The sequence below is a fragment of the Natrix helvetica genome, assembly GCF_964273705.1.
Source record: "Natrix helvetica genome assembly, chromosome: Z".
Taxonomy (NCBI): Eukaryota; Metazoa; Chordata; class Lepidosauria; order Squamata; family Natricidae; genus Natrix; species Natrix helvetica.
Window position 1 is genome coordinate 46,145,271 of NC_138554.1, and position 25,309 is coordinate 46,170,579.

The 25,309-nt window shown below is 42.0% G+C and overlaps 2 protein-coding genes across 8 annotated transcripts in view; one reads left to right on the forward strand and one right to left on the reverse strand.

Annotated features, from left to right (window-relative positions):
- Window positions 1-5,050: 5,050 nt before the first annotated feature.
- LOC309381653 (uncharacterized protein) lies at window positions 5,051-19,855 on the forward strand. Of its 7 annotated transcripts, none has more exons than XM_081932875.1 (6): window positions 5,051-5,451; window positions 6,646-6,752; window positions 7,261-7,374; window positions 8,344-8,418; window positions 15,111-15,350; window positions 17,166-19,855. In XM_081932875.1, exons 3-6 carry the CDS (start codon window positions 7,341-7,343, stop codon window positions 18,497-18,499), a joined length of 1,683 nt encoding a protein of 560 aa, XP_081789001.1. In that variant the 5' UTR covers window positions 5,051-5,451; window positions 6,646-6,752; window positions 7,261-7,340; the 3' UTR covers window positions 18,500-19,855. The 7 variants fall into 7 exon arrangements, with proteins under 7 accessions (XP_081789001.1, XP_081789005.1, XP_081789003.1 ...); XM_081932879.1 differs by having other exon boundaries at window positions 8,347-8,418; XM_081932877.1 differs by having other exon boundaries at window positions 6,651-6,752.
- A 2,385-nt stretch (window positions 19,856-22,240) lies between these two features.
- CRHR1 (corticotropin releasing hormone receptor 1) overlaps window positions 22,241-25,309 on the reverse strand; it is an 82,905-nt gene continuing 79,836 nt past the window's right edge. Inside the window, exons 12-13 of the mRNA XM_081932100.1 lie at window positions 24,799-24,840; window positions 22,241-23,442 (exon numbers count right to left, since the gene is read on the reverse strand). Coding sequence (XP_081788226.1) covers window positions 23,302-23,442; window positions 24,799-24,840 — 183 coding nt within the window. The 3' untranslated portion in view covers window positions 22,241-23,301. The remainder of the gene's footprint in view (window positions 23,443-24,798; window positions 24,841-25,309) is intronic.

Below are 25,309 nucleotides of genomic sequence, written 5' to 3' on the forward strand. Positions count from 1 at the left end.
GGCCAGACTTTGTGTTGTGATGTTTTGCAAATTTAGCACTTCTTCCAAAACACCTACTTGTCTCTTGTTCCCTCATCCAGATCAAGTATTTCCAGTGAATACTTGAGGTAAATATTGGAAACGATTTTTCCATTGCTTGACCAGAAAAAGTCTATAAGAAAATAATAACTAACCCTATATTATCATTTCATACTTGCTAAGGTTACCCTGCCACTAACCACTCTTCACATCAAGCAAGTGGCAATTCAAACCCACATTCCACATATAAAACACATATACAGTTATTATTAAGACACTGCCCCAAATGTCCTTTTAACTGTATCAGGAATGCTCAATTTCATACTGTTTGGACATGTTTTTCTGCAAATTACTGATTGGAACCATTTACTTCCTGTTCTTTTTCACGAAGCATAGCAAAATACCTCCTCTTCTCAAAGAAGGAAAATGGATGTGGGAAGCAGGGGGAAGCAGCTTCATACTCAGACAAAACCAGTGTCAAAAAGTTAATTTTCATAATTCAGTTTCAGTTCTGCCTTCTGTGCTTTTCATAGTCTGCTTCTACCTCTCTGCATTTTTCAATTTATAATGAATTTGAAAGCTGGAATTCAAATTCAACTGCATTAATGTCCCACTTCTTCTTTCCAGTCTGTAAGAACTTAAGTTGTCCTGGGTCAGCTAGACCCAATGCCTGTTTTATACCAACTGAAAGACACACTGAAGGAGCACAAGGCTATCAATGACCATTAGTCACAACAGTCCCTGCAGAGGCAGCATCCTGGGGATCTCAGATAGAAAAATGCAAAAACGATTGGAAAACATGCAGGAGAGCAAGTAAAACCTGCTTTATGCACAAGGCCTCAACAATGGTGGAAGACTGCAGTGCTACAAATAGCTCTGAAGACGTGGCCACAAATCACTCCCAAAGCAAAAATAAAAGGAAAAAAAAAGGAAAAATTTCATCAGTTGTAGGCCCAAAAGAAAGCGGCAACTGAAGGTTCACAAGCTTGTGGTGAAATCAGCGTCAGATCTATAAGCCCTCTGGAAACTTTAAAGAGCCATCAAAAAATAGTACAGGAAGATCATGTGGTTGGGAAAAATCTTAGGGGAGAAGACTTCTCTAATCGGTTGATAAGAAAATGGTAAAAAAAAAAAACACTACTGGAACACCTGTAGGGGTGCAAGTAAATCTGGTTTCACATAAAATGGCTAAAAAATGGAGGAAGGCTGCAGGGCGACTAGTTCCTGTGAAGGATAGCAAGAGGCCACAGGTTGCTCTCAAACAAAAATAACAGACAATGTAGAGCAGTGGTTCCCAAAGTGGGCGCTACCGCCCTCTGAGGGTGGTGGGATGACTTAGGGGGGTGCTAAGAGGCAAGGGGGACGGCAGACAGCAGAGAAGGAGCTGCGCTGAGCCTACAGCTTTAGCTGGCCAGCCTGCCACAGATGCCCTTTCTTCGTTGATCTTCATTGAGCAGTGGAAATATCTACTTGATACTACCACTGCTGCTTCTCGCTACTGCTGCTGTCCGCCGTGGCAACTTAAGCAACAGCAGAATCGATCCTAACTAGACAACTAAAAACAACTAGTCGAAACAACTAAATCGGAAGTATTAGATAGTGGGCGATGAACGAGGCTGGACACAGCTGAGGTAAACTTCCAAAGATTTATTGCAACAAGCAGTAACAGCAATACAGGAGAGAAAACACTGTTCCCCTGCTTGACAGCTATTTATACGGAGCTGTCAAGCAGGGAAACCAATGAGGAGAGAGAAACAGCCCGCTCTTCAGCCAAGCTAATCAGGCACGGCTTGGCTATTGCTGGCTGTCAGGCAGGGGAATCCCCGGTCGTAAGTCGAGGAATACAACAGGAAGATATCGAGCTGCTCCCACACGGCGGCTAAGCACATGCCGCTCAGGCTTTTTTCCTCCCCCCACTCCAGTCCAGACCAAGTGCCATGGCTCGGAACGTGCATGCTCCCTGAGCCCGCCACAGACATGAGCCACTCCTGTCCTCTTCCCTCCCCATCCCGTTGAATGGTTGCTTCTGGCCTCTTGCATACCGCACATTTCTCGGGGTAGCCAGTCAATCGGTGCACGCTTGGCCGATCCGCACACTGTGCACCAAGGATTGCAGTATCACATTCCGCAGGCAGGGAGCCCTCTTTTCTGCGGGTGCACGAAGGGTGATACCAGGACCGGGGATCCCCATATGTGCGTGTGGCAATTAAAATCCTCCGGCGACACAAAAAAGGGGATGGTGTGTGGTGTTCCTTGGGTGGAAAGAGGGCAGCAGGGCAATGGCCAAAGGGAATTTCGATGTGGGCAACGACGAAGCAAGTTTTGCATGAACTCCAGGGGCAAACTGGTAGGAAACGGGCTGCTCTTTTTAAGTGTCTTTTAAGAGAAACCATCACCCAAAACTACTGGAAACTAGAGCCAGGAGTTAATGCCACTGAAAAGGCTCCTCTGATACTGTAATAGGAGAGGAGAGAAAACAGTTCTGCTTTTAGAGCAGTGTCTCTGAACCTTGGCAACTTGAAGATGTCTGGACTTCAACTCCTAGAATTCCCCAGCCAGCATTCCCTGGCTGGGGAATTCTGGGAATTGAAGTCCAGACATCTTCAAGTTGCTAAGGTTGGGAAACATTGCACTCTGCTAAGTGACTTAAAACCAGACATTGGGAAACTGGTATCACTTCATCAAGCCCATCCATCACATTAAGAATTTACTGAACAGTGAAGTAGTTACTAAATTTTACTGAGTTTACTAAGTTACTAGTTACTAAGGTTCTTGATAAATGACTGTCAGACTTTGAAAACCTCATATCATTGGATTGTGTTCAGCAATTTTGTTGAATTAACATTAACTAAAAAGGTTTTTAAATTGGATTTTGAATAAATGTGCAATTAATTGTTATAGTTTTGAATTTTCCTGTTTCAAACTGCCCAGTCACATCACCCCCACAACCCAGCCATGCCCACCAAGCCACGCCCACAGAACCGGTAGTAAAAACATTTGAATTCCACCACTGGGTGAGGGGCACTGAGGATCAGTTTGTAGCACCAAGTGGGCGGTGGACTGAAAAAGTTTGGGAACCAGTGATGTAGAGAAAAAGGATGAGTTGAAGATCCAAAAGGAAGTGGCTAGCATAATTTCAGAACCTTTTAGTGACATCAGCCTGAGTGTTAAAAACTGTATGGAACGGTTAAAGAGACATCAGTCAATGGTACAGAAAGTTCATGAGCTTGGAAACAAACCAAGTGAAGAATATTTATTCGTTAGGTTGCTCACAAAAGGGGAACAATTTGCAAAAAGTATTTGAAAGCATGCAGGAGAGCAAGTAAAACCTGCTTCATGCACAAGGCCTCAACAATGGTGGAAGCCTGCACTGCTACAAATAGCTCTGAAGCTTAAGAAGTGGCCACAAGTCATTCCCAAAGGGAAAAAATAAGGGGAAAAAAAGAAATATCATCAGTTGGAGATCCAAACTGTTAACAATTGTGACAAGAAATGTCATAAAATGAGGCAAAATTCACTTAACAATGGTTTTTATTTATGTATTTATTTGATTTGATTTCTAGACCGCCCCCTCTCCCCGAAGGCGGTGTACAGGTACCAAATTAAAAATCATACAAATAATCATAAATATAGTTTCACTTAGCATCAGAAATTTTGGGCTCCATTGTGATAGTAAGTCGAGGACTACTGTATATTGAATAGATTTAATTATTGTGTTCTAGAAACCAGGAAGGGGCAGCTTTTCTGGGCCAAGGGCTGCATACACACTATATTGCAATAGTCACATTCCAGAATATATTGCATGAGGCTGGAGAAACAGTATACCAAATTTCATTTTATTCGCAACTAATGAATTATTAAAATTCCTTTATGGTCATCTCTTAATAATTTTCCTTGATTGTTAGTTCTATCCCCACATCAACTTTGCCAGTATCAAATTTATCTTGAGAAGCAGCCTACAAGACATACCTCAAAGATACTGCAGGTTTGATTCCAGACCACCGCGATGAAGCATCTACGGGTAGTCTTCTACTTATGACCACAATTGAGGTCAAAATTTATGTTGTTAAGGAAGACAGCTGTTAAGTGAATTTTGTCCCATTGTATGCCCTTTCTTGTCAGTGATGTTACATGAATCATTGCAGTGGCTAAGTTAGTGACATGCTTATTAAGTAAATCTGGCTTCCCCATTGACTTTGCTTGTCAGAAGATTGCAAAAGGTGATCACATGACCCTGGGGCAACTGTCATAAATATGAATCAGTTGCCATGCCCTCTGAATGTTGATCATGTGGATGTCACGTTTCCAAGAGTTGCCCTAATTAATTTACGAGCCCTGAGACAAGGTTAAAAAAAAAACCATTCATTTATTAGGACTAACATCTTGGCACAGACTTCTGTGTAGCTGAAACTAAATCCCACTTAATGGCGTCTGACCTTTACCCCTGTGCCCCCTCCCCTGTGGCTGAGGTCATCAATCACATTCTCCAACAGGACGTTATGGCAGGGTTCTGGACAGTGGGGATGCTGCAGTGGTCATAAGCATAAAAATGGTCACACATCACCTTTTTCAGTGCCACTGTAACTTTGAACGATCACTAAATTAATGTTGTAAGTTAAGAACTACCTGTATGGCAAGATAGTCAAACATATAAAACATTTGTTTTCTCAATGCATATAAAAGTTATGTTTACACTCTACTGTAGTCTATTAAACTTGCAATGGCTTTATGTCTAAACAATTATAGACTCCTCAATTTAAAGCATTTTATTGCTAAAAAGGTAATCATCATCTGAGCCAGAATAGGAATAGAATAGAATTCTTTCTACTTTTTTTGCTGATGGAAGGCCTTGTAATGCAATAATATTTATGTGAAGTGCAACAAAGCCAAGTTCAAAAAACTAAGTGTGCCTGTATGCTTGTCTATATCTTTTCTAATCCCATTACCCCCCCCCCCCCCCGCCCAATTACACTACCTGGAAGAAAGTGAAGTAGCATAAATAGTCCAGAGGGGGGAAAATATATGCCTCCTCACAGGTTGTAGAACTACCACTCCCAGCATTCTTTACCATGTGTCTAGCTGGCTGTGGCTTTTGGTATTTGTAGTCTACAACATCAGGGGTATCGTATCCCTTTTTAGTTTTCAGAAGCACAGAAGGGGAGCGAGACTTGGAGAAGAAAGAGATCTATCAACCACAAGAGGGCCCTGCTTTGAGGCCGACCAGGGGAAAGGAAGGACTTCTCTCTTTTTTCTCTTTCCTTCTTTTCTCCAGCCAGGATGTGGAACTGAGCTTCCTGGATCTTGCAGCTGATTTGCCTAAGTTCTCTCTCTTTTATGCTAGCACCTCGCAAGGGAGAAGGTTGGGGTGCTTTCTAACCGTCCATCATCATTCCCGTGCAGGCGCCAGACGCTGTAGTCTGTGCCTAACTGCAGGTAAACCTTGTGTAACAATGTAAGGGGTGAGAGAGAAGCATACAAGAATCGGGGCTCTTCGGCCCCTAGCCGGACTGCCTCCCCTTCCCAGCGTTAGGTCCGATGCACATGGAGGAAACAATGGAGGCTGTGCGTGATATAGATGGACTTTGGTCTGGGATTGATGTCCCGTTTTCTTGCCTGGACGTTCAGATCTGGATGCCCAGAGGAAGGGACAATACTGTAGTGCCACATGAGGATGGGTTACTTTGATTGAGGAAGGGGATAAGGAGGAGGGTCCAGCTTCAATCGCCTTTTGCAGTCTTTTCCGTCCCCTTGAGCTCATCTTCAAAGATATATATGTGTGTGTGAGAGAGAGAGAATAAATATATTTAAATATATTTAATATAAATATATAATATAATAATAAATTATATTTAATTACAATTTAATCTAATATATAATTTAATCTTCTTGTGCCAAAACATTGTGTTCTACCTAGGATTATCTTAAGTAAAGATGGACAGCTATACAAATCTTTTAAATCAATAACTTCAGAGTTCTTGGTGCCACCTGTGATACGCCTATTCATTAGTATACATGTATTATCCCATATTGTGGAATAGTTTGTTTCCATGGGATGTGTAATAGATCTGGAAGCTTTGCTTTTGGGAGATGTTTAATATAGGTCCTTAAACCTTCGCTTTGGGGAGATGTTTAGTATAGGTCCTTAAAGTAAACTCTGTATATCTGAAAAAGCAAATTTTAATCTATGAGAGCTTTATGTCAGATAATTGCCTTGACTACAGGAGACTAATTCGGTTGTTCCACTGGAATTTGCACAGCTTGCGGTCTCTTTATTTTTTTTTAAAAAAATGCCTACAGTATTGTTTTTCGCTGACAAAAACTTAAAATTTAGCCGTTTAGATGTAATAAATGATACAAATATCATTAGACAAATAATTTATGTCTAAAAATAATTTTTAGAACAGAGGATTTTTAGAACAGAGGACTGCCCCAGATCTGGGATAGCCATGCCTATGTGATATCATAAATATGTCTGCTGCAATTACAATTTGCATTAAAATGTATTTTTGAAAGCATTTATTCTAAAAGTATACATATTATGCTGCTATATTCATGTTTAGGGCAGTCAACTTATTTTCTATAGTTTATATTCAACCTTATCATATTGCTCCTTTTTTCTTTTCTAAGAACAGGGTCCACAGTTCTCAGAGGACAGAAAAAAACCTTCCCCAAGTTACTGTCCCCAAAATGTATTCAGATCACAACTCCAATTAATCCACTGACTAAGACCCTGGGTTTGTATATTCCAATATATATGAAGTTCACCAGAATCAAGATGGCTGTTTTAAGCCTAATATGATTGGGAGGAAATCCTTATTTGTGAAACGTGTGAAAACAGCATCAGTGGAATATGTGCTATGTGGGCCTGCATATCTAGAGCATGTGTGCATCTGTTCTCTCTCACATAGTTCATCCTTTCAATTTAAAAGGGGCATAGAACTATCTTATGGGAGAATATAATCTTCAATTTTATGCAAAACCCTCAATCAGTATTTTCTCTTAGTGTCCTCCTTTTGGCTTTCTATGCTTCAAATGTAAGTCTGCCTGTCTGTCTCTATCCATCTGTCCATCCATCCATCTTCTATTTATATGCGGCCCATCTCATTCTGAAAAGTAATTCTTGATCTAGGCTTCTAGTAGTAATCTAAATTACTATTATACATCTGATTGCCAAGATCACTGGTGACACTCAATGATTTCTGTGACAAACAGATTCTTCAATTACTTTTTATTTGATTTAAGCACTCTCTGCAGCCTCTTGTGAGAGACAGAGGAGAAAAATCTTCAAGAACTTTAGAAAGGAAATTCTTCTGTGGACCAACATGCAGGAGAGCTATGAAACTGTGATCTCGTTGGGTAAGGGATCAAATTTCTTCAAATTTCAATGCTACACTAGAGCTTGACCCTCAGAGGCGTGTTCTTATAACAAACTGGGAAAGTATTAATATCATTTCAGTTATAAGTAAAATTGAAGCCAAATAAGACCTACTCATGGAAGGTTTCAGAGAATAAGTAGTTAAATCTTGAAAATGAGCATTGATTTGTCTGTGGAGCCACATAGCAATCTGACTAATGGGTGCTATGTCTTGTAAGAACAATTTAAAAGATTTTAAAGACAGGCAAGTAAAAAAAATGTGTGATGGTACCAAATTGTGGCATGTGACTGAGACTTTTGGTACAATAGCATATTCTTTAAATTCTAGCATTTCTCAATGTGATTGAGGCAAGATTGTAGTAAGACAGAAGAATTCTTCTTGAACAATCAAACTTATAGGCTACTAAAATAAAATAAAGCACTTGAATGGAGAATTCAAAATGTGTTGCTTGTAAGGAATCACCTTCTGCATAAGAAAGAATCCTACGTGTGTCATCTTGTGTGGTTAACACAGACCAGTATCCTTGTGGGTTACTCCTTATGATATGGTACTCAAGATGCATAGATGCCTTGAGGTTGCCTTTGGGTATTTGGACTAGAGCATCCTTCCTGATTATCCACTGGCTGGCAACTAACAGGAATTGTAGCCCCAGTGCTTATGGAAGGAACCAGACTGTTCACCTCTGTCTTTGAAGATATTCCCCAGATTTCCCAACAGCTGCTTGTTACATGGGGGAGGATGATTAATGAAGGGCAAAAAAGATAATCGGTACAAAGCACAGAGTTGCATTTCCAGCACTTAGTTTCAGAGAATCTAAAAGCTTATCAATTAAATGCTAATTGTTCTTACTGAGAAAATCTAGATAAGCTGCCAGTGCCCTTCAGATGTTCTCAGAATACAATATTAAGCCTGCTCAGTAAATGTGTTTTCTTCTGCATTTTTTTTTTAGCAGAAGAACTTGCCATAAGCTGGCCTCGGATAACTGCCTTTACAGAGATTCGAGGACGCCAAGGTTTGGCCCCTGGTAAGACCTTGAAAAAAAGCCATGGGTGATTTTTGCTAAGTGGATCCTAAAGAGTTCTCCATCTCCAAATTGTGAGGATTGTGACCACAAGTCCATATAAAATAATCAAAAGCCTTGCATGGAATCCTTCCAGAAGTAACTGCAACATTATATATGTTAACATGGTAGAGAGGGAAATCATTACATAATCATTTAAGAGTGATGGTGGCATAGTGATTAAAATGTAGCATTGCAGACTAACTCTGCCCACAGCCTGAAGTTCGATCCTGACCAATTCAAAGTTGGTTTAGTTTTCCATCCTTCCAAACTCAGTAAAATGAGGACCCAGATTGTTGGGGACAATATGCTGACATTTGTAAACCATTCAGAAAGTGCTATAAAGCAATATGTAGCAGTATATATGTCTAAGTACTATTATTATTACTATAAATAGGTTTATGACTGAAATAAATATTTGCATTAATTTTATATTACATGTAAAATTCCTTTTAGAAATGCTCCAGGGTGTTGATAAATGGATTCCATCAATGAAAGGCTAAGGATAGATTATAGACTGAGGGTCACTGATATTCTCCATTTGTAAAGGATTGTGATCTAGATCATCTTGGATCATTGGCTACACTAGTAAGTCTAATGGAAGCGGCAGTCAATTAGAAGTACTGTAATCAAATTGAGAACAAAAAGAACTTTGCTCAACAACAGGTTATCCAAACTGAAAAGATAGCATATTTTAAGTTTTAGAACAATCAGTCACAAAAGGTTTGGGTAAATAGAACTTCATGTTTCCAGGAACCAAGATGATTCTGATCTCTTATACTACTTTTCCAGCACTTTACAGATTTTGTTTTTTTGAAGTAACATCCTTGCTGGTGTGGCTAATGTCAAATCAGGTAACTGATCTGAATCTTGCTCTACTTACCGTGTTTCCCTGAAAATAAGACAGGGGCTTATTTTCTTTTGCCCCACGAAATATGGCCTTGGGTTTATTATAGGGGGAGGGCTTATTATTTTCTGGGGCAGGCGAGAAGCGAGGCGCGCCTTTTACCTTTCCAGCTCCGTTGCGTTCCTCGCCATTGTGCTCAGGGAAGCGGCTGGTTAAAAAAAAAAAACCTTCTCCCGAGTTCAATCAAACTTCTTGAACTCGCGAGAGGTTTTTTTTTTTTTTAACCAGGGCTTCCCTGGACACAATGGCGAGGACTGCAAGGGACTTGGAAAGGTAAGAGGCGCGCCTCGTGGCCCAAAACCGCCCAACTTGCCCCAATGGTAAAGGCAGCCTGCCTTCCCTTCCCTGCCGCCCCTTGAGCGAGGGGTGGCAGATGGGGGGAGGAGAAGCAAGGCGTGCCTTTTACCTTTCCAGCTCCATCGCGTTCCTCGCCATTGTGCTCAGGGAAGCGGCTGGTTAAAAAAAAAAAAAACTTTCTCCCGAGTTCAATTAAACTTCTTGAACTCGCGAGAGGTTTTTTTTTTTGTTTAACCTGGGCTTCCCTGGACACAATGGCGAGGACTGCGAGGGACTTGGAAAGGTAAGAGGCGCGCCTCGTGGCCCAAAACCGCCCAACTTGCCCCAATGGTAAAGGCAGCCTGCCTGGTTCCCTTCCCTGCCGCCCCTTGAGCGAGGGGTGGCAGATGGGGGGAGGAGAAGCAAGGCGTGCCTTTTACCTTTCCAGCTCCATCGCGTTCCTCGCCATTGTGCTCAGGGAAGCGGCTGGTTAAAAAAAAAAAAAACTTTCTCCCGAGTTCAATTAAACTTCTTGAACTCGCGAGAGGTTTTTTTTTTTTGTTTAACCTGGGCTTCCCTGGACACAATGGCGAGGACTGCGAGGGACTTGGAAAGGTAAGAGGCGCGCCTCGTGGCCCAAAACCGCCCAACTTGCCCCAATGGTAAAGGCAGCCTGCCTGGTTCCCTTCCCTGCCGCCCCTTGAGCGAGGGGTGGCAGATGGGGGGAGGAGAAGCAAGGCGTGCCTTTTACCTTTCCAGCTCCATCGCGTTCCTCGCCATTGTGCTCAGGGAAGCGGCTGGTTAAAAAAAAACAAAAAACTTTCTCCCGAGTTCAATTAAACTTCTTGAACTCGCGAGAGGTTTTTTTTTTTTTTTTTACCAGGGCTTCCCTGGACACAATGGCGAGGACTGCGACGGACCTGGAAAGGTAAAAGGCGTGCCTCGAGGCCCAACACCGCCCACCTTGCCACAATGGTAAAGGCAGCCTGCCTGGTTCCCTTCCCTGCTGCCCCTTTAGGGTGGGGGGCAGAGAAGCGAGGCGCGCCTCTTACCTCGCTGCGTTCCTCGCCCATTCGTCCAGTGAAGTCCCTTGTAAAAAAACACACCCCATCAGTTCAACTACAGAAGTTTTTTTTTATTACAAGGGGCTTCAATGGGCGAAAGGGCGAGGAACCCGAAGGAGGTGTCAGTCTCTGGTATCTCTAGGATATGCGTCTGTCTTCTCCCCCCCGCCCCCCTCGCTAAAGGGACATTGATGAAGGGAAAAAGCCAGGCAGCCGTTACCATTGGTGGTGTGGTGGGAGCTAGCAGGACAGCAACGCGCCTCGCACCCCATTCCCTCCCGAGCAAAAAGAACAACTCCCACCAAGCCCCAATGATAACGGCTGCCTGGCTGCTTCCCTTCCCCAACCTCCCTTTAGTGAGGGGGTAGCAGTGGGGGGGGGGGAAGCAAGACACGTATCTTAGTGCTACCAGAGATTGACAGCTCCGCTGCGTTCCTTGCCGTTTTGTCCAGGGAAGCCCCATGTAAAAAAAAAACCATGAGTTCAACTAGCGAGGTTTTTTTTAATAAGGGGCTTCAATGGGCGAGAGAACGCAGCGGAGCTGTCAATCTCCGGTAGCTCTAGGACGCGCGCCTGGCGGCTCCCCCCCTCCTCTACATTGGTAAACATTGCTACAAATGAGACTCCAAACAAATGATAGAATGGGGGGGGGGGAACGAAGGCAGAGGACAGAGAATGAAACAGAAAAGGAAGAGAAGGGGGGAGGGATGGAAGGGAAAGGAAGGCAAAGGACAGAGAAAGAAACAGGAAAGGGAGAGAATGGGGAGGGAAAGGAAGGGAAAGGGCAGAGAAAGAAACAGGAAAGGAAGGGAGGGGAGGGAAAGAGACCCATTTGCCACACAGGGAAACCAGTCGCAAACCTTGATCCCAACCCACACAAAGGGAAACCACAATGTTCATGTATGGTACAACAATTTATTCAAACTCAACAATATTTTCAAACTCAACAGTATTTTCAAACTCAATAATATTTTCAAACTCAATAACTTATTCCAATATGGTAGTCATGTCATCTTCTACAACATCCAGATCCTGAATTACATTCTGTGCTTCTTGTGACTCCAATTCTTTCATCACCATTGGTCCCAAGCGTTCATGTTTTGCAATAGCAGTGTCCTTAAAGGAGGACCTTTTGTCCATTTACCCTGCTCTTATGGTGTTCGTCACACATTCATCAGAAATTTGGTCCCACGCATTCTTCACCCAATTTACCAATTCTGGCAGGCCAGGCTTCACAAAATTTCCTCTGTTGTTCCTTACCATTCGGTGTTCAATATAGTCATTTATTTGGACGTGCAGGTTGTCTTTAAATGGCTTATTAATACCAATATCTAATGTCTGTAGGTAGCCAGTCATACCTGCAGGGATCATTATTTGATCTATCCTGCATTGTGCAAGAAATCTTTTCATTTCCTTGGCCCGGTGTGTGCTGGCTGCATCCCACACGACCATGCCTCTTTGTCCACCTCTTAGAACAAGTGGCAAAACTATCTCCACCCATTTTCTTATTGCAGCCTGGGTGCACCAGGCGTTCTCTGTTTCCAGAACATAAATCCCTCCAATCCTCTCTACTTTGTCCTTCTTTCCCTTGCTTATTAATAGGGGTACCACCTTGGTACCATCCATTCTGATGCCCAGGATACATGTTACCCGGGTGCTTTCATACCCTGTGGCAGAAATATAGATGGACGTGGCACCCCTTTGGTTGATGGTGGTTTGAGCCCTTTGTCCCATGAACACCGCTGTTTCGTCCATTGCAATAATGTTCGATAACTGGTACTTGGCAAAGTCAATTCCATCAACAAATGACTTGAAAGCCACAGCCCGTTTCACCAGTTCACCATCTTCCAGCCTGAACAGTGAGCTGGATCTCCTCAGAGAGAGTTCATGTCGCTGAAAGAAGTTATCCAGCCAATGTTTAGAGGCTTTAAATTGTTCCTGTGGAATTTGTAACTGTGGTGCCATTTCAAGGACAAATGCTTGAATATCAGCCCTGCGTACAACCAAAGCCTTTGCTCTCCTGTCAGCGATCCATTCAGAGATGATGTCTTCAAGTTCTGGAAATAATGGTTGCCGGCCGGATCCACACTTGCGCTTCTTGCCATTTCCCTCCTGCACCTGTTGGCTGAGGTTATCATACTCCACTCTCCATCTTTGGACCATACGAAGATCCAACATTTTCTCCTTGCAGAAAGCTGCCAGATTCTTGCCCTGAGAATCCTCCACGATTCCTTTCTTAAATTCCAAAGAGTAGCTCTTTCTTTTTGAATTCATCTTGTCTGGGGGTCAAAATAAAAGTCATTTTAGATCATTAAAACCCTTAATGCAAAACCCTGGGGGTCTGGTGGTTGGGATTAGGGATTGTGGTTTTGCTATGCATGGGTTTAGGGTTTGCATGGGATCAGGGTTTGTGATTGTGGTTTCCCTTTGTGTGGGTTGGGTTCAGGGTTTATGACTGTAGTTTCCCTGTGTGTGGCAAATCGGTGTCTTTCCCTCCCTCCCTTTTCTGTTGCTCTCTCTTTCCCTTGCCTTCCTTTCCCTTTCTTTCCCTCCCTCCATTCCCTTCCTTTCCTGTTTCTTCCTCTGTCCTCTGCCATCTTTTCCTTTCCCTCCCCCCATTCTCTTCCTTTCCTTTTCTCTGCCTTCCTTCCCCCATTTTCTCCCTTTCCTGTTTCTTCCTCTTTCTTCTGTCTTCCTTTCTCTTCCTTTCCCTGTTTCTAACTCTTCCTCTTTCTCTTCCTTTCCCTCCCCCATTCTCTTCCTTTCTTGTTTCTTTCTCTACCCTTTGCCTTCCCTTCCCTCCCCCATTCTTTTCCTTTCCTGTTTCTTTCTCTGTCCTTTCCCTTCCTTTCCCTCCCCCTTCTCTTCCTTTCCTGTTTCTTTCTCTGTCCTTTGCCTTCCTTTCCCTTCCCCCCCCCCATTCTCTCCCTTTCCTGTTTCTTTCTCTGTCCTTTGCCTTCCTTTCCCTTCCTTCTCTCCCCCCTTCTCTTCCTTTTCTGTTTCATTCTCTGTCCTCTGCCTTCGTCGTCCCCCCCCCATTCTATCATTTGTTTGGAGTCTCATTTGTAGTAACGTTTACCAATGTAGAGGAGGGGGGGAGCCACCAGGCGCGTGTCCTAGAGCTACCGGAGATTGACAGCTCCGCTGCGTTCTCTCGCCCATTGAAGCCCCGTTAAAAAAAACCTCGCTAGTTGAACTCATGGTTTTTTTTTTTACATGGGGCTTCCCTGGACGAAACGGCAAGGAACGCAGCGGAGCTGTCAATCTCTGGTAGCACTAAGATACGTGTCTCGCTTCCCCCCCTCCCCACTGCTACCCCCTCACTAAAGGGAGGTTGGGGAAGGGAAGCAGCCAGGCAGCCGTTATCATTGGGGCTTGGTGGGAGTTGTTCTTTTTGCTCGGGAGAGAATGGGGTGAGGGAGGGATCAGGTGGGGGAGGGGGTGATCGCATTGCTGGCCTCTTTTTGCGGCGGGCTCTTTTTTTCATGGGACGGAATGGGGCGCGAAGCACTTTGCTTCGCCTCCCCCTCCTTTTGCGCTGGGCTCTTTGCAAGGGAGGGAACTGGGCGCGAAGCACTTTGCTTCGTTTGCCGCTCTTTTTGCAGCAGGCTCTTTTTGCTCGGGAGGGAATGGGGTGCGAGAGGGATCAGGTGGGGGAGGGGGTGATCGCATTGCTGGCCTCTTTTTGTGGCGGGCTCTTTTTTTCATGGGACGGAATGGGGCGCGAAGCACTTTGCTTCGCCTCCCCCTCTTTTGCGCTGGGCTCTTTGCAAGGGAGGGAACTGGGCGCGAAGTACTTTGCTTCGTTTGCTGCTCTTTTTGTAGCAGGCTCTTTTTGCGCGAGAGGGAATGGGGTGCGAAGCGTGTTGGGCTCTTTTTGCATGGGAGGGAACAGGTTTTTTGAAGCGCATTGCTGCCGCAGGAGGGAACAGGGTGCAAATCACGTTGGGCTCTTTTTGCATGGGGACAGAACAGGGTTTTTTTGAAGCATATTGCTAGCCTACCGCTCTTTTTGCCCGGCAAACTGTACCCGTAGGTACAGCAAGGGCTGTGGGGTGCGTGGGGCATGTCCCCACCTCTTCCCACTCTGGTTTCGCCTCCTCACCTTGGTTGTTTGCATGTAAAGCAACCAGTGGTAATGGCGTGGTCCGGTTGCACATGCGCTTAAATAGTTGGGAGGGGGTTATTTGGGGGGAGGGGCTTATTTTGGCACGTGCTCTGAAAAACCCGATTGGGTTTATTAGCAGGGCGTGTCTTATTTTCGGGGAAACACGGTAATACAGATATATTCTACAACGTCAACTTTTTTTCCCTCCCTTCAGCCTGTTTGTTTTTATATTTTCTGTTGTATTCCCTTTGCTGCAAGATTTCTATAGAAATATTGTATTGTTTTTCCTTTCCCTTCATAGGCTTAGAAATAGAACCTGAGCAAGGGCAGCTGGCTCCTTTACAAGGAGAGGCAGCAGCAACTACAGATGGGTCAAGTGGGGAAGGGATCCTTCCAGACATCCGGAGGCAACTTGGGGTAATTCTGCAAACTATAGGGAAGGCTCAAGTGGAGAAGATGCTCAAGGAATTGGTGAAGGAGCAGGAGCAGCAGAGAAGAGTCAGGCGGCAGAAAAGAATAAGCAGGAGCCCTCGACACGGAGGTAGGTATTTTGTTGGAGCACGTAAGACTTTAAGTGTGGCTTTAAAAGAGAGAAAAAATTCCCATTTGGTCTCTGAACACAACCAGATTAAAATTGAAATGAAACACTCAGGATGCGAGCAAAGTGAAAACTTTCAGCTTTAATTCAAGGAGTTTGACAAAATTGTGGCATTATCTACCGAGAATTAGTTGGACCTCACTTTGCAGCCTTTTTTGCTGTGGTTTTTAAGTGAATCACTGCAGTTGTTAAATGAATGACATGGTCATTAAGTGAATCCATCTTTTCCCACTGGCTTTGCTTGTTGAAAGCCAACTGGGAAGGTTGCACATGTGACCACATGACTTCAGGATGTGTTGGTTGCAGAGTCTTCCCAAGATGGCATCCTGACTCAGCAGGACACTTTTTCCCTGCGTACAGACAGCTGGTTTTGCTTCCATAGCTGGCTCTTTTGGCAGCACACTTCCCAGATTTGGTAAACGGACTTATTCATATTTATTTATTTATTATTTAATATATTTGCTGCCTATCTCACCATGGGGCTTATTGTTGTAAACTGCCATTTAGGCAGCTTACAACAATAAAAAAGGAGAAATGAAAAGAGTATCAACAAAACAGAAGTACAACAATAGAGCAATAAAATAAACAATGAAAAAGAACACAACGAGAATACATCAATATGATAGCAAAAGATGGATGAGTGGAGAGTAGAGAACGGGGAAGGAAGGAGATGGAATCTGCCATCAATCCAGTAGCCATCCCCAGCATTTAACTTCCCCATTTGGACCGCAGGCCAATAAGCAGAGCCAAGTCTTTATAGGCTCCTGTGGAAAGATAGGAGGGTGGGGGCAGATCTTACCTTACCACATGTGCATGTGTGTATATTCCAAATATATTTATATAAATATTTTATATATATTCCAAACATCTACAAAACTATGATTTCGACCAATTTTTCAATATTAAGGAATCATCTTGGCTTCCATGGTTTGAAGCTTCTTACCTCTAACCCCAGCTATCCTTTCTTCCTATTAATAGTAAAACAGGAAAAAAGTCCACTGCTGATGTATGTACTGCATTCTTTTTATCTTTTCTTCAGACATTCCTTCCTTTAGCCTGCCTTCTGTTCCCTGATTCCTCAATCCCTTTCTTTATGTAATATAAAATGACGGATATATTTAGATTTACTGAATCCTTGCCAGATACAGACAAATCCTAATAATAATAGTAATATAATAATAATAAACTTTACAATTGTCTGTTTCTTTGGTATGGCAAAGAAGAATGATGGAAAAATTATATATAGTATCATGACAATATAACATATGTTTAGCAATGCTCTGTGGATTTGATTGGGATAGTGAGGAATTCCGATTTCTGAGCTAAAACTGTGATTAAGAAAACTAATTTTTAACTTAAAAATCTTCACCAGTGAAATGAATCTTTTATTCTTAATAAACTATAAGATAGGCCAATTGTAGACTCAATGTTTGACAATTTCTGGGCTCTGAACTGAAGGTATTTACTGCTTGAGTTATTTTAATTGAAATCTGAGGGATTGAATCTGAATCTTTTGTAATCTAATACACCAAAATAACTAGTGATATTCTCATAAACATGTAGAAGAGGGAACCTCATAGATGGGGAACTATGATGCTCCAAACATTGCTGAACCTCTCCTCCAGTCTATCCCAGCCAGAATGGCCATTGATTGGGATGATGAGAACTGATTTTCTACCAGTATCTTGGAGGTCAAATGTTTCCACCCATGTTTATTCTCCAGGAGGCTGAACTATAACTACATTTCTATTTCAACAGGTGGTGAAACAGTGGAACAAAATAACTTGGAGACTTCAAGGGATCTTCAGACTGGAACAGTGGAAGGACCAGCTGTGCTATCCAGAAAACCATTTGGGAATGAAGTGCAAGGTTCCATCAAATGTCCAGGGCTGGCAGGACCAAAGCAACCCAAGATGATTCGTGGTGACATGAGAGGGTATAAGAATACTCTTGCCCAGCAAAATCCTCCAGGAACAAGATGGGGAGCAGAACCTAGAGAGAGTGTTAACCACAGTCCATTTTCAAACATGAGCCATGACTCCCAGGAAGCTGGGAGAATCTGCCCATCTTTTGTTGAAAGACCCCAGTTCTTAGGATGGCAGAAGCCCCATTACGCACAAAGGCGTCAGCGTTTACCTGCAGGGGAAAAGCCCCATCACTGTGGATTATGCAGGAGAACTGTTGCGATCCCACCATTAAGACCTAACTCCCCTCATAATTCTGCATTGATTCCTTTCTTAAATTCTGCCTCTGAATTTTCTTCTGCCTTGACTCTGAATTCTGTAGGGCCAAGGAATACCCAGGCTCTTCCAGGTAACCCAGCTTCTGCCAAGTCTCAAAAACCCCATGCCTGTGAGGAATGTGGCAAACGATTCAGAATCCTAGCAAACTTAGAACGGCATCAGCAGCGTCACGCAGCAGAAAAACCACACCAGTGCAGAGACTGTGGGCGCCGTTTCCGTTGGGGTTGTCACTTAGAGCGCCATAGGCGATCACGCCGCTGTGTGGAATGTGGTGGAGGCCTTGCAACACCTCCTCCACCCCCAACTCCACCTCCAGAACCTGACCGACCTTATTCCTGTGGGGAGTGTGGGAGGCGATTTACACAGCGCTCAGCACTCAGTAAACATAGGCGACTGCACTCAGGGGAGCGTCCCTATGGATGTGTAGAGTGTGGGAAACGCTTCCTGCAACGCTCTGACCTCACTATTCACATCCGCTCACATTCTGGTGAGCAACCCTATGCTTGCACAGAGTGTGGACGCCGCTTTAGTGTCAGTTCAAACCTCAGCAAACACAGACGCATGCATCGGGGGGAGCGCCCTCATGCATGTTCTGTCTGCTCTAAACGCTTCCTGCAGCGCTCAGAACTTCTTATCCACCAGCGTGCTCACACTGGGGAGCGCCCCTATCCATGCACAGCTTGTGGAAAGCGCTTTGCTCGCCGGGCTCATCTTAAACGCCACCAGCGAACCCATGGGGGAATGCCTGCCACAGCTACTGCATCTCGGCACCAGAATGCTCATCTTTTCATTGCTCCCTCACCAGATCCTATGTCCTTCGTCAACATCAACAGCATGAATCTTGGGTGACTGATGTCCTTGAATCATCTGCTTAAGCCAATACAGTTGCCTGTGCCCTCTTTAGGATGTCTTCCTTTCTGCTCATAGAATTTTTGCTGGGAACAATCCGAGTTCTGATTAGCTCATGGAAACAGCATCGTATTAGCCCCTTATCCTTGTCTGTTTGGCAGCTTAGCAGGTTTTTTTGCTTGGGCCTCCTTAGAACTTCTTTGTTTGCCCTTATATTATAGGGTACGGAGCCAGTGAAATTACTCATGATCATCTGCTACATTCCCTTACTTGTTGATTTATCTTGGTAATACCACTAGGGTATCAAGTTTGACAAGTCTGAAGAGGAAAGACACAATAACTTTACTGTCCAAAGTTAACTGCAGTTCATTGATGCAAGTAATTATGTCTTGCAAACCACAGTCATAACAGGCATTTATTACAGAGTCACAGATGTAGTTCTTTTTTTCTCTTGAAATGGTCCATTACATGATTCTCATTGTCTTCCTTATTTTTGTAAATTTAAACAGTTCCCAACATTACTCTTGGCCAAAAATCTCATTTTGAGCAGATTTGTCGTTTCTTTTGATGGGAAAGAAATCCAAATAGGCTTCTCTGAAGGACTTTGAACTCATTACCTGTAGACAAAAATGACATACTTCTTGTTGAGTCTTCGGTATATATTAGAATACACATTGTAGCAATCAGTCTATAACTGATTGAGTTGGATGCATTTTATGTCTATGTGGTCTATGCTTCTACAGCTCCAAAGGATGATCATGTCCAAGCATTGGATGATTCAGAACTGTCATGAGAGAACAGCAGTTCAGAATCAAGAAACAGAGTGGTGTTGTGATTTGGGACTCACAGACATTTGTGGAATTTGGGAAAAGATGAACCATGCCTTCAAAAGTGTTATTAGTGCTCTTTCACCATTGGCTCCTGAGAGAGCAAAGTTGGAACTGTCTCTTGTTGAGAATTCTGGACTGGAGCATTTTAGAATGGAGAGAGTCTGCTAGCTACATCTACTGGTGATTCAACCAGCTTTGAAGAGAGTGGTAAAGTTGCTGCTGTGTAAGGACAACAATATTTTGCTACATAATACTGTGACAAGCAACTCCCAGGTATATTATTATTTACCAGGCCAGTGTTATTGTTCCAGCTTGTATATTCTTAATATATGTAGGGCTGGCATTTTGTTTTCCATCATAAAGTTGGTTGTGGCCTCTAGATTGCAGAAGCAATTAATATCTGATTTAAGACTAATGCAGTAAAACTTTATATCATTTTTTAAACTGTATTTTCTTTTAAACCACATAGTTGAATTCCGGAACGTACACATATATGAACAAAATAGAATATTTTGCAACACACTTCCACAGGAGCTGTTTTGCATCTTTCATATTATAACAAGTATTTTGGGTTGAGATCATAGCCTCAAAATGGTATGGAGCTTTCTCCATTCTATAACTCTGAACACCGGGAAACTCATGACGAAATGAAACATAAAAATTTTGCATATGCAGTTTTTGATCCTACTGAGCATTACATCTTACCCAGTGCAGATCTGGTCTTCTCCAGGCCTGCATATTGTTTGAAAGCATGCATGGGAAAATACAATGTTGGCATAACCTGACCATGTTGCATGTTGAAAGAAACAGTCAACAGGTTAGGCAGACTAGCTGGGATATGTGCTGGAACTGGATTCCATTGCCTCAATAGAGGGCTAATCTGATTTACAAATGAGGGCAAATATACCTGTCCTGGGATTATGATGCAAGATTGAATTTGGGTTGGTTACTGGGAGCAGAGATTATTCTTCCAAGCTTTCAGACTCATGCTAGCACCCATCTTCAAACATAGATAGACTTAAAACTGACTCTAGACTCTTCAGACTAATCTGATTTAGCAATAGCTATTTTGACAAATCTTTTATAAAGATGAGTGATTGATTGCTACTTTATTCAGTTTATTAAGAATGACCAGAAAATGGTTGCTGATTAGCTAGCTGGGCATTACAAAGTCTTGGGGAGAGAATAGCATTTGGATATTGATAGAGAAATAGAGAGGAGGGAATTGTTAATAACACTTTGGGTCTGTAATTTTTTAATCACTCCTAGTGGGTCACTCTGTCAATGAATATTACCTTTCCTGGATATATTTTGAAACATGTTAGAGCACGTTTGATAGGTTTTACCTGTTGAAAGGCTGTTGAACCAGACATATTATCAAAACGGCTTTTATATTCAGCCGGACAGTACTTGAAGAGCTCTGATAAGCAGTTTAAATGTCCCAGATTTACATACCTTTTGATCTCTACACTACCGGTGAATAAGTAGACATTGGCTTGGATCTCCATCATCTGAGCCTTTTCCCTTTCTCTCTTTTTGCATTATGCATATCACAAATATTGTTGGCTTAATAATCTTTGGCTTAGTAAATAAAAAATTATACTAGTATATTTTAATTTTAAGAACTAAATAATATGGAACAAGAATTGGTTCCTCTACAAAATTTCTATATTACTAAAACTTGTTCTTATGACCTTTAACTGATCAAAATGGTGCATCATAGAGCAATTTTTTGAGCTCAGATATCTCAAATGGGTTAATTTACAGAATGTGTCCAAAATATGAGACCCATCACTTCTGTGGGAATTAAATTTGGGGAAGTTGTGCTTGATTGAGCATTGCTGGGTTATTGCGATGGTCATGGAATGTTGAAAAAGGATATTTTGGCATTTTCTGATGTTCCCTGCCAGATTTCCACAAGGAAACTCAATGCAGAAGTCAGAAGTTGTTCCTATTCCCACTTCTTTTTTTGCTTACCTTTGTTTAGGTAAAGAAATATCTCTGAAATGATGACCCAATGGGGCATGGGTTGTCTAGAAACATATAATGCAAAGTTTTTGGAATTCCCTGTTTGTAGTACACTTCTGCTAGGATCTTCTGTAACCTCAAGTTATTAGCAAATGGCTCAATTACTCTGAGGGTCTGAATTTCATTGATGGGAGTATTCACACAAGAATAATCCAAATTACAAGAAAGAGGCAGATCTTAATTTTTGAGCAGAAAACATATATATATGTTTTCTGAGGTTTTCGCAGGTGTTTGTATGTATGTCTTTGGTTGTTCGGGTTTTCTCCCGTGTAGAATTGGAAGTATCTTCACGACGTTTCGATGAAGTCTCATTCATCATCTTCAGGCTGGTGCTTCCGGCTTGGTGCTTCCAGGAGCAATGTGAGATCTCAGCCGGTTCCTCTTTTTAACTGCCAGTGGGGGTTTGAGCTGATTGGGTGGGAGCTTGGCTGCATTCTGATTGGGTGGAGGTGTATTCTGATTGGTAGGGGGCTTGGCTGTGCTCTGATTGGATGGGAGTTTGGCTGTGCTCTGATTGGATGGGGGCGTGTTCTGTTTGGGTGGGGGCCTGGTTGTGCTTGTGTTAGTCTGAGTTGCAGAGTGATTTGAGCTGGTGAGCTGCGTTACTGTTGTTTGGCTTCGCGTTTGTGGTCGTGCCACATCTCCATGGTGGGCATCAGTTTGCTTCATGTATGGATCCTGGAAGCACCAAGCCGGAAGCACCAGCCTGAAGATGATGAAGATGACTTCATCAAAACGTCGTGAAGATACTTCCAATTCTACGCGGGAGAAAACCCGAACAACCAAAGACGTGTGTGTGTGTACACACACACACACACACACACACACACACACACACACACATATAAATAACAAAAATGCTGATGATGCAGGAGCTATTTTTATGGGATTTGTGGCTTAAGACACAGAAAATAAAACATTCAAGTGAAGACTTCTGAATGTTAACCCAAATTCTGCAGAAAGCTGTATTCCTGTATTTACAATTAAAATTGTCCTATACATTTCTAATCACAGGAAAGATAGTATTTTCTTTTGATTACACACACACACACACACACACACACACAATAAAATTGCAAGCTAGGATAAAGGATAGTACTGTTCTTTATTAAGAGATACCAAAAGGAATGCATTATTGTCCCACTCCGTTTTGGGGCTCAAATAGGCTGTCTATGGTGAAAATCAGGTAATATTATCTGGATCATGGAACAAGTAGGTTAGTCATCATCTTGAATGAGTGTCCACCAGGCTTCAGATCTTTGGCATCACCTGCAGCAGATTTAGATGAGGAAGAACATGGGAACAGCTCTACTTTCTCTTACCACCTAAATCTTCATATAGGAGTCAAATAGATGTCCTAAGGATATTTACTAAGCGAGTTTACATAACGGCAGTTTCCGGCAGTTCTATTTATTCCACAGAATCAGATGCATGGTCCTGAATGTGAGATTTGTGCCTTTGCCTTGTAGTGGACATTATCTTAATGAACTCATAAGTCCTTTTAAAAAAAGCCTTTTATGTGCACCATGTGAGACAATATTCCAGGTTTAATCTTGATGCATTTGGTTTTGCTTATTGCTCACCAATTCCAACTGGGGATAATCTGCTAACTTTCTTTCCGCAGCACTTGTGATAGATAAACATCTTCCAAACCAGTAAACAAATACAGCAAAAAATCTTCAGGTGTATTAGAAAATAAAATAGGCAATAACATTTTTTTGGGGGGGGGGTGAATGGAACGTTGGGGTTGTAGGCCTTGGAGTTCCCATTGTTTCAAAACCACTTGGTTTGCAAAGACTTGCAGTTCCAATCTCACAAAGATTCCCTTCCAATGCAAACAGTTTCTACCATAAAATGTCTGCAAAATGCGGACAAAATCTCTTGGCCTTTCCTAAACTGTGACTTAGGAAAGGCATTAAAAATCTTCTCCCTAAACTTCGATTCTCAGAGAGCAGTTGATTGCTTGATGCTGTGGAAACTGACACGAGTTGGGGATGTAGGAATGGACATGGCCCTTGCTACTCGGGCACGGATGGAGTGTTTGTCCTGCCATCGGTGCCATCTCTTTCGTACTGCAGAACGGACCTAAAAATAATAACAACAAAAAATAAACATTATTACTTCCCAATTTCTCCTTTGAAAGGAGATCCAGATTGAATGAAGACTAAGGCCATTCTAGATATATTGCAGCAGCCTTGGGTGGTCTCATGAGTTTTGGAAGCATTTTAATCCAAAATATGATCACATTGATTGAAGATGATGAAATTTATTTTATAGTAAAACCCCCAAAGGCCAGGGTTTTTAGATCACAATCTGCTTTGTATAAAAATATTAAAGGGTGCATTGTGAATCCTTATCATTCATACGCACAAAACCACAGTCTATAACCTGTAATGAGTGTGTTTATCAAAAAAAATGTATGAAGTGTCCACATGTGAAAAATTATTATTTTCTCAGGATACTTACGCAAATAACTAAAGAAATTTTGTTTAATTAATATTGGCTGACGATTCTGAAAGAAAAAACAATCTTCCAGAGAAAATTTCAGTCCCAGAAATCATATTCCTGCTCTGCAGCAATGGTAAGTTTACTCATTAATTCACCTAAAGTTGGTTATACAGCTAGTGGGTCCTTTGAGATAAAATAGATACCATAACATATTTTCCAGCTGATGAAAAATGATGCTAGAAGTAGGATCCAATTTGAAAAAATAAAATAAAAGATTTGCTGTATCACAAACAATGGCTGAAATTGATTTCTTGATAACTAAGCTGTAGAGAGGCAAGATACAGAGGGAAGAAAAAGTTCTTGCCCTTTAAGTTTGACACAGATATTCTTCAGGAATAAGTGTTCCTTGTTCAGACATAAAACTATCAGTGTGCAGTTTATCTTACTTTGATTCTCTTTAGGCCAATTTCGCATGCTAATTTACCATTCTGGTTGAGAATTTCTATATAACACAAGATTGAGAAGGACTACTCTAGACATTACATCAATCTTAAAAGCTGGAAACAAAATATTTGGAGAGGAAAAACTCAAGGAACTCTTCTCATCTTAAAATTGTTCTCATTTATATCTTCCCCTTGCAATTGTCTAAAAAGTATTAAAGATATACCTTAATTTAATAATGGTGTTAAATTTATCATAGTTATGCCAACTAGAATGTCCTTAGAGATAATTATTTTCAAGGGATTCCTCAAAAAGAACATTTAAATACTAAAAGACACTTGAATTCAAATTTCAAAAGTTAAACCAACATTTGAAACTTCAAAATATTAATTTCTTCATACTTCCTGTGCTATATTCTGAGTTTTATGAATCTAAAATAGTAGCTCTCAATTGTGTCAAAGAAAGTTTAGACTATTAAAAAAGAAGATATCCTTAGTGGCATGCAAGGTAATAATCAACCTCCTTTTTCCTTCATTTCCAACCCTAACTCACCTCACTGTTCAGGAAACAGTAGAAAACAGAGACAAAAAAGCCCTGGATGGAGAATAAAAAAGATGATGGAATCAGTTACCATTTAGAGAAGAGAAACAAATTGCCATGATTTCCCCCCAGGCTTTCTATGAAACAGATTGAATAATTAATGTCTTTCAACAGACACATACTGGCGTTCATGTCTCTAATCTAAAAATCTGCTCTGCAACATGACTTCTATCTATTATAGGGTAGCGGGCTTTCTCCTGGATTCTCCTTGCTTGCCCATTGGCAATCTCTGAATTTTCTACATTTATCAGAAGATTTGGACTAGTGATACAACACATTTCTCCCAGTGTGGTACAAGAAAACGGATTGTAGTTAACTCAAAGAATGGGGTTCATTGTGCCCATGTTTAATAACTGAATTTGTAACAAAAATAGACATCTGAGGCCTCCAGTGCCTTGAACACAACCTGCAAATTGGGTTCTCACCATTGAAAATCTCACTGAATTGAAATTTTAGTGTCATA